Genomic DNA, 9,189 nt, shown 5'->3' on the forward strand with positions numbered 1-9,189 from the left:
GACATTAACTGTGGGCTTCATAATAGGTGTTACTGTGTAACAGCAGGGACAGTCACAACAGACACACCTAAATCAAAGAATTAACATTTAAGCAAAACTGCCACAAACCCTAAGACAGACAAAATGTATTAAAGTCAACAAAATGGTGAATACATCTTTTATTGTTCCAGTTTAAACCCATGACAAGATGGTATTTTTCACAATAATCATGGTTCTCAAAAGCAGTGCCAGGACATCTGCTGAAAATACTGCATTACTTCCTGACTGCCAATATAAAATTGGCCAAATGTGCACTTGCTTAGCTGAAAAGCAAACTCATTACACTCACATTGTCAAGATTCTCATATGCAGATCACAGAATTAAACACTTGTAAACAAACTTAAGTCACCAAGCACATCTTGCTTAAAAATAAAAAAAATATTGTAACACTAAGGTCAACTTCTTTCACATTTCTTGGAATTCCTCTTCTGAAACAACTTCAAAACAAAGAATGGGTATTGTAGCAGGTTAATAGAAAATATACCATCATCTCCCTCTGGTGACAGTGGAAAAACAAAGCAGTCATCCCATGTCTGAAAATAAAGCACTAATCCCATGTCGCAAAATAAAGCACTAATCCCATGTCACAAATCATAGCACTTATCCGATGTCACAAAGCAAAGCACTCATTCCGTCACAAAACAAATAACTCAATCCATGTAGTGCTGCCGTAACATTTGATGACCGTTTCAAATATGGTTTCAACATTGGTCTTATCAAGTGATGTGAACATCTCACCAGTGGAATGTTTGAGTAACCAGGAATTCAACTTTGATCCAATAACGGAACTTCCCAACAATTCACTGATCTAACGAGGTCTATAATGGGCATGAGAGCTTACACAACAAAGATGACTTGTGCTGGAGGTCAGTGCTTTTTCAGATACCTACATGAACATACTATATTCAAATTTCAAACCAGGATTGGATCATGCGTCATGTTTTACACAAATCCTGGTTTAACATGACTTAATGTTTCATAGTTTTTGGAAGCCCAGTGTAGAACCAGTGGGTAGACATATCTGGTACCATGAATGGAGGTAAACTTACAAAGACAAGTAAGAGCCGCCTAAACAGAGGGACAACCCCAAGACAAAGCAAGACAAGCTCCTCTCAGCTTTTGTGAGTATAGTTAGTGTTTGTAGATCACAAGGAATAAACCACCAATAATATTGTAGGATTCATCACAAATAATGCACCTTGCTCAAAAGTCTGCTCCTCAGTGTAGGGAGTGTACGGACTGATTTACAATCTTAATTTATCCCTCAGAGAATAAAGTAGGTTTTAAAGTGTGGGATTCACAACTCCGTTTTTAATGCTAGATTAAAAACAAGATCACAAGGCAGTTAACTATTTGCACCTACAAAGTTTAACGTGAAAAACGGACCATCATTTATCTGACGGTACCTTGGTGTCAATATTAAGTTAGTTTTCTTCCTTTTTTTTCACCTAGTTTCTTTTATGGAATATATCAGCTTAATTCCACAATTCTTGTTGAAAGAAAACTCATACATATTTTTTTTATTATGCCAATTCCCCCCGGACGTTTAGTCCATAACCGCACCGTGGAGGATTCTACCCATAGCTGCCTGATACATTATATTTTTTAGCTTGTAAGAACGGCATGTTTATACAAATGCCAACTATGAAATGTTTAAATTAAATTAAACATTGTACTGCATATAATCACAATTCCAAATATTCTGGCATTTTACAATCTAAAGATAGAAAAGTACAATTTAAGTGTCACATTAAGTGGCAACAAGAGCTTACTGCTTTAACATGTCAGAAAATACTGTGTAAAAAAAAATGCAGTCAACACTGTATTAACCTGAAATACTTCAGTGATTGCACTGCAGTTAGTCAACGGTTAAGTTTGAGGAATTTGTCATTTAACACTAAAATTGTTTAGTTATTCTTCCCCTTTAATAAACTATTTCACTTCAGTTATTCTACCAATGCAGAAATGTAAATGATGCATTTCCAATTGTACCACCATGTAAATACAATGGTATCTACATACCGACTGCAGCTTGCATAAGAGAAACTTAACATCTTGTCAAAGTAAGACATTAACAAATGTTGTTAATCCATGAAAATAAGGAAACAGATGTTTTCTAGCTCTGGAGCTAGATGTTCTCATGTCTCATGCAATTAAATCCCTGTAAAAGTGATGTACCACACAATGGTCCTAAAGCACGAGTGGGACAAGTCCTAAACATAAGCAACGACTTTCATGATAATGAAATGAATGAAACACTTTCAAGAATTTAAGGCCCCAAAACCCCAAATGGTGCATCAGTCCTATTATGCAGAGTGCAAGGGAATGACAAATTTGCACCCAAAGGGAGAGTGATATTTGATCCCTACTTCCTGAAATACATGGCAGGGAACCCCTATATCACAGAGGTAGACCCTGCCAGCCCCCTCAGCCAAGGGGAGCGGGAGACATGGAGAGAGGGACCACTTGGCCTCCACCGCCTGCCCCTGTCCGCTCACTGGCGGGTCTATGCCGAGTACTGGAGCCCGGTTCTGGTTGGCCCAGTTGGCCGCAGCTCTGTACCAAGGCTGGTCCATCAGAAATGTGCTCTCGTGGCAATCCAGGCAGTTAATGATGAGGTCCACGGGGCTGTCTGGGAGGTCTGCAATGTAGGAGAGAAACAAGGTGACTTGGTTTTTAAGTGCTGGTTGACCTGCTGACATATCACAGAGTGTGAATAATTGACCCATTTAGACGTGAGGCCGATTTTAAAAACGTCTTCTAAATTCTCACACAGAGGTGTTCCCGGCTGGAAAGGTTTGATTGATCGATTGAAATTTGTATTAGGCAAAAGAATGTAAAACAACACTGTTACATTTATAATACTTTTGTCTAAAAGGTCCGACCAAAAAAGTCCTTGCGGACCTTGTTTCCGTTGGAAACATATAGGTATTCCAGGTCTAAATTGGTTTTAAAAGGAGTATTTCAACCTTATTTCCAGTTATTAGGCATACAAGTGGCATACACATTTAAAAATAAAAAGTTTATAAAGCACACATATCCAAAAGAAAATGTAATTACATTTAACAGATAAACACCAAGACACCACATATAACATCCACAATACTTGCAAATGTTCTCTGTATCATTGTAGCAGCCTAGTTTCCACCACCCACCGACGAATTCTGACATCAGTGGGTGGCAGATGATACATCTCGCCTGGCCGAGCAAGAGATTAAGATACAATATTGGGTATAGGACATTTTAGTATTCATTGTTTGGTCCAGGGAAAGTCTTTGCAGCGACACTGAGCGATAATATGCGTTTCATAAATACATTGAGAGACAAGCTTGAAAAAAAGTTCTGTGGAAATATAAGCTGTCATAGTTGCAGCTTGCCATCCTCCGTTTAAGTAAATAATAAAATCCCTGCAATAAAACATAGACCTACCTTTGATATTTGACACCAGTTTAGCACCAGTTTTGCTGAAGAGGTTGAGCTCACTGGTGACCGACTCAAGCATCTTGACAAATTTTGGTAGAAACAGGATGACCTCCACTTCATGATTGGCGAGGTGACGGCCACAGCTGATGCCTTGTGCCCCCTGGACATGGGGGCCACACAGCAGCGCCACTGTTGGACGCTGGTGCACATTCTTAGGGGTCAGTCTGCAAAGAACAAACTACAGTCTTACACAGTGTACACACAGCGAACGAGCAAACTAGAAGCGACAAATTGTCCTGATATATGGCGTCCGATGTTGCAGTAGACATGGACTGAGATACAGTCTGAATGCCTGAAACAAAATGTCCCATCAGCTGTGACTCTGTATTTGATTGGCTTCAACTACACAGTGTAAAGTTTAACTGCAGAGTCACTGTTGGAGACAAGTCTAGGTGAAATTATTTTCACCCTTCCACAACCGAAGTTTTCAACTGAGAATTTTCCTAAGCCTAATTTAAGTGATGAGGTCGTAAATTGCTCTGCCGTAAGTCTCCGACACTATGTCCAGATGTGCTCCCTTTTCTTGAGGTAAACATTACCCCAGCATACGTCAACTGACAGACTCATCGGACAATGTGACAGGTAGACCAATTCGAAGTCTGACAAACGTGGATTATGAATAATATATCTTATCCCAATCACACAGTGCTACATGTAAGGAACGTACAAGACAGCATTCAGCAGGGACCTTTAGGCAATACCTGAATAGTGCCAAGTTGCTCCTCACTCATCAGAAAATATTTTTTGTTGTACTAATTAAGCACAGTATTTAATAGATTGCTTACCTGTTGGGCCCACCCAGCAAAGTCAAGGCCATCTGACTTGCACAGACGCCAGTCATCTCTAGTCTCCGCTCTAACGAGAGGCCGTGGCGCTCTGCTACCGACAGTAGGCGCTTGCGGAAGTCATATGATATAGTAGGCACAATGAGCCCTGAATCTGTAAGGAAACAAGGAGGGAAAAGGGTACTTAATGACTGACAATACTAAACACTAAGAAATACTAATTAATATGTAGCACTACAATTCATAAAGTAAGCCCATTAAATACTAACCAGTGCAAAATTCTTTGTCTCCAGGGTGTGGTACAGTGATCTGTCTATAGACGATGGGTTTGACCTCCAGTACGTTTTCATCGTGGCGATAACGTGTCGGTGTTTGCTCCTGAGGTGTACCGCGCGACCGTGCTCCGTTACCGCGGCGCTCTGACGTGTCGATCTCTGAGAACACAGCCGCTTTGTCGAACAGCGCCAGGTTCCCCTCAAAGTCAAAGTCCTCCATGCCATCATCCATGCCGTCGCCAAAGCATTCGTCGTCTCTGAGCTTCATTTGACCGCCGTTCTTCACCCCATTCTTCTTGGGAGTGACCTGGTTCGCTCCCCGACTACTTGAAGACCCTGAACAAACAATTACAGATAGGTTAAAGCCAGTGGTTCTCAAAGTAGAGTCCGGGGACCCCCAGGGGTCCTTGAGGGGGTCACAGGGGGACCCCAGCAAAAATCTGTTTCACCACTTTGTACATGTATGTAGTAAGTAACAGATGCTTTCAATATGTTGGAATATTATTTAACACAAATCTTGTCCCTGTACACCCTCACGGCCAAATATAAATTAATTTGGGGGTCCTTGACATGAAAAAGAACCACTGCGTTAAGCATCTTCACAGAAAAATAAGGTGTCTGGCCACGAATATGTTTATAACACTAGAACTTACAGGAGTTGTGTCTGCGACGGAATCCTTGTTTTGGCTGACCAGGTAAATCCAGGTGGCGTTCCCCATAACTTTTGGAGCAGTGCTGTGGAGAGTTCAGCCTCTCCTTGGTCCTGGGGTCATCCCTCGGTACTGCAACTGGACCGCTGCTTAACTTTGCAGACACAGAAGAGCCATTCCTGACATTACCATTAGTAATGTCCAAAATCTTCAGTTCCTTGATGTCCATGGCACTGTTTTAAATAAGTGAGAAAGAAGAGTAAATCAGGGATTGACACTAACACCTGCCCGCCTGCCCGGGGCAGGTAAATAAAATGGTAGGGCAGGTGAAGTTTGCTATCTGGTTGCCCCACGGGCAGGTGCACATGTTGTCTCTTCAGCTCTTTTTATTAAACAGAAAATGCCTTTTCAAGTCAGGATACCAATTTTATCGAATCAGGACAGAGAACTCAGACAGGATACAGATTAAACAAGTGAAATTGGAAGTGATGACACAAAGAAATGAGCATGTAAAATCGGAACTGGAACATTATACAAATGAAGCTGATAAATGGGTAATCTCGATTGGCTGAAATGGTGTCACCTAACTGGAAATTTATTTTCTGTCTATCAAAGAGCTGGAGAGACAGAGAGACCCCTGTTACTGAACAAACACTCTATAGCAATGAGTACTATCAGAATATAGAGCTTTAACCCATAACAAACCCTTTTTGTTTTAACCAAAATATATCACTTACCCTACCTTCAACCCATAGTCATATTCATATCTATTTAGATATTTGGCATACATATTGAGGTATGCCATTTTTTATCGTGAAGCCCCATAATTCGCAAGTAGAAAGTACAAAAATAAGTGTTTAATTGAATGGTGATTCAAATTTAACCTATCATTTTTATAAAGGACGATTTACTTTTCAGGCAAGTGGGCAAGACCTGTGGGCAAGTAGAAAATGACCTGTACTTGCCCGACGGGCAAGTTCCTCTGAGACCTTAGTGTCAACCCCTGTAAATCAGTCGACTCCACACTCAGTCAAGCAAACAACGGATATCGGAAATTACTGCTTTAAAACCGGGAAAGCATCTCTGTCATTTTAGATTTGAATGATTCAAAAATATTCAAAAATAGCAAGCTCACAGCACTGCGAGCTTGTACATCTACTATTTAAAATATATATATTTTTTGTAAAAAACTAAAACGTTTGAGAACTACTGAAATTAGAAGGCATTTGAAGAATCGGCATCAGCAGGTCTTTCTTAACGGGGTTAACTTAACTTTACCTGAAAGTGACCTCGGGAACAGAGCACTTAACCCCATTGTGGAAAGGCTGCCTGAGGGAGATGGTCTGGCTGCTTTGGTCCACAGATGACACTTCTCCTTGATAGACCCCCAACGTTGGACCACAGTTTATTGACACCAAACTACCCAACCAATCTGCAGCCATTCTTCTGTATGCACAACAATAGACAACAGAGAGGGAATTGATTGATTGATTGAATACTTTATTAAACAGAAATGAAAACAGCACGAGTACAGTCATACACTTGGTCTAAAATGATAACCCCAAAAAGTCTTGAGGACTTGTTTCCACTGAGGTCCATGTATTCAATTAATCAACACATAGCATAAAAAACAACACCAAAATACCATATCACCAGCAAATATAAAACACTATGTCTAACACCATCAGAGAGGGGGGATGCGTTTGCTGCTCTGCTGCGTAGTGCGTACACAGTCCTATATTTTCATAATCATGTAAGCTGACCATTTAAAAACATTGATAACTTGATTCATTGATGTTAGCTAACAACAACAATTAGCTATGGTGGCCTGTTGTCCGCTTGAGAAGCAAGAACGCAGCGTTTGAGTTCAAAACTAACGAAATCTTACCTTTTGGGAGTTTATTTCAGCAGATTATTATCTTCAAGGGACAACAAATGTAAAATGTTGAACATTAACACGTTTAAATACAATAGATAATATTTGCGCCTGTCCGTCGTGAGCAAATGACTGTAACATTAAATAAAGCTGCTGCTAACGCGTTTGATCTGCTACTTCCGGTTGCTTTCAACATAAGGGTTCGGTCGTATTTCAAAATAAGAGTTCCAATATATCCAACTTTATTGAACAAATCCATTGTACAATTTAGGACAATGGACCCCCAGGGGGGTCGATCCCCAGATGACAGTGAAGTGTTGCGAGGTGTTGTGAGCTTGTAGATTGGCTTTTTTCACAATATTTATAGAACCGAGTCAAACTAAATGTAATGCCTCAACTCCTACATTCCAAGTGCTTGTCAGGGTGGGGGTCCCCAGTTCAAATATGATTATTTTGGGCTTTGGGGGATCACGGCCTGAAAAGGTTGAGAACCACTGACTCAGGCTACATGTTTCATACTCAGAGTATAGGCTATCTAACTAATTATTGCATTCCAACAAATTATGAAAACAAAAATGGATATATGATAAATAAATAAATACAAGTACATGGATCAAGTTTTCTTAGCATACACTTGTTAATAACATTGTAAGAACACCATAAGAAGTAAAACGGTTAATTACCAACCGATGAATCTGATATGATGTACGCATATATATGTCATTTAGTGATTGAAATAGTCTCCTTTTTTTTGTTTCATTGCTGATCTACAGTATTAGATCAAAGTCTTATTATTTGAGCAATAACAACAAGTGGTACAACTGGAAAGTTTTTGGGTTGTGTTTGAGTGATGATGACAATCTTTTTCTTTTCCTATCTGACTTTGTGAGGAACATGCAGTATTTCACACTTTGCCAGCAGAGCAACAGCTCATGACGTGACACGTCCCGAGCTTGTAGATCAGCTATTTTCAGCCAAGAGATTTGGTGTAGAGGGAAAAAGGCAGGGACCAAGTAGGCTATAGTATAGGCTATTAGGATTCAGTGGTGTAAAGTAACTAATTAGCCTACATTTACTCAAGTACTGTACTTAAGTACAATTTTGAGGTATTTTTTACTTTACTGTAGTATTTCCAATTTTCAGTACTTTTACTTCTACTCCACTACATCTCAGAGGCAAATAATATGCTTTTAATCCACTACAATAATTTGAAAACTTTAGTTACTAGTTACTTTGTAGATTTTGATTATAATTACAATGGGACATTCTGCATAATGAGTAGCCTACTATCTGCTTTTGGTTTAAGTACATTTTGATACCAATACTTTTGCAATTTTACTCAAGTACATTTTGATTATTCATTATTCCAGACTTTTACTTGTAACAGAGTATATTGCAGTATTGATACTTTTACTTAAATAAAACATTTGAGTGCTATTTCCACCACTGCTAAGGAGTCACATATAATCTGTCAAAAGTAGTGTAGTTTAGTTGTTTTATGAGAGAGGCGTGGTTAACAACTCATGTCAACAAACAATAACCTGCCCATTGAGGATCTGCGTTCATGTGGAGAAAATCTGAGCAGAGATGGACTATGACACTCCCATCCAACCGCGTTCTGTATACACAGGTTACCATGGATACGTTCCTTCAAGAGCTGCACTCAAATGGCCAGCTTGCAACCAAAGCATCTGAGTGGCTTAAAGGGGCCTGGGAATGGTTATGCTGCAAGGTTCAGCCAGTCAGTAAGTATTATAAAGATAATCATTATTTTTAATATGGTATACCTTTTGCATCCCCAGTAGCCTGCAAATCATTCGTTGTCAGCTATAGTTGACCGTGTAAATTAGGGCTGGATTGAAAACGAAATCACGATTATCATTATTTTTACAATAAATGGATGATTTTTTTTAAAGAGTGAAAATAGCAGATCTACAAGCTCACAACGCGTCGCATGGCGACGCATTGTGAGCTTGTAGATTGCCTATTTTCACTATTTGTACGTCACCATTGTACAACAAACTGTAATACAGGACTCAAGTGGTTAATCAGACTGATCGATTTTGTCGATTATTAAAAA

At 39.6% G+C, this 9,189-nt stretch overlaps 1 protein-coding gene across 1 annotated transcript; it reads right to left on the reverse strand.

Annotated features, from left to right (window-relative positions):
- Nucleotides 1-15: 15 nt before the first annotated feature.
- LOC308091922 (enhancer of mRNA-decapping protein 3-like) lies at nt 16-7,258 on the reverse strand. The gene is made up of 7 exons (XM_080437677.1): nt 7,122-7,258; nt 6,512-6,679; nt 5,237-5,466; nt 4,578-4,919; nt 4,309-4,462; nt 3,470-3,687; nt 16-2,681 (listed from the first exon to the last, which is right to left on the reverse strand). Exons 2-7 carry the CDS (start codon nt 6,673-6,675, stop codon nt 2,347-2,349), a joined length of 1,443 nt encoding a protein of 480 aa, XP_080293803.1. The 5' UTR covers nt 6,676-6,679; nt 7,122-7,258; the 3' UTR covers nt 16-2,346.
- Between the last annotated feature and the right edge of the window lie 1,931 nt (nt 7,259-9,189).

This window comes from Gymnoscopelus braueri (genome assembly GCF_963280865.1).
Source record: "Gymnoscopelus braueri genome assembly, chromosome: 9".
NCBI lineage: Eukaryota > Metazoa > Chordata > Actinopteri > Myctophiformes > Myctophidae > Gymnoscopelus > Gymnoscopelus braueri.

Excerpts from the sequence above, each read along its gene's own strand:
- LOC308091922 (XM_080437677.1), bottom strand. The coding sequence starts at position 6,675 with ATGGCTGCAGATTGGTTGGGTAGTTTGGTGTCAATAAACTGTGGTCCA. Across the intron at positions 4,920-5,236 it reads CCGTCGCAGACACAACTCCT|GGTCTTCAAGTAGTCGGGGA; the intron begins GTAAGTTCTAGT and ends TTGTTTGTTCAG. Across the intron at positions 2,682-3,469 it reads ACTGGTGTCAAATATCAAAG|ACCTCCCAGACAGCCCCGTG; the intron begins GTAGGTCTATGT and ends CCTACATTGCAG.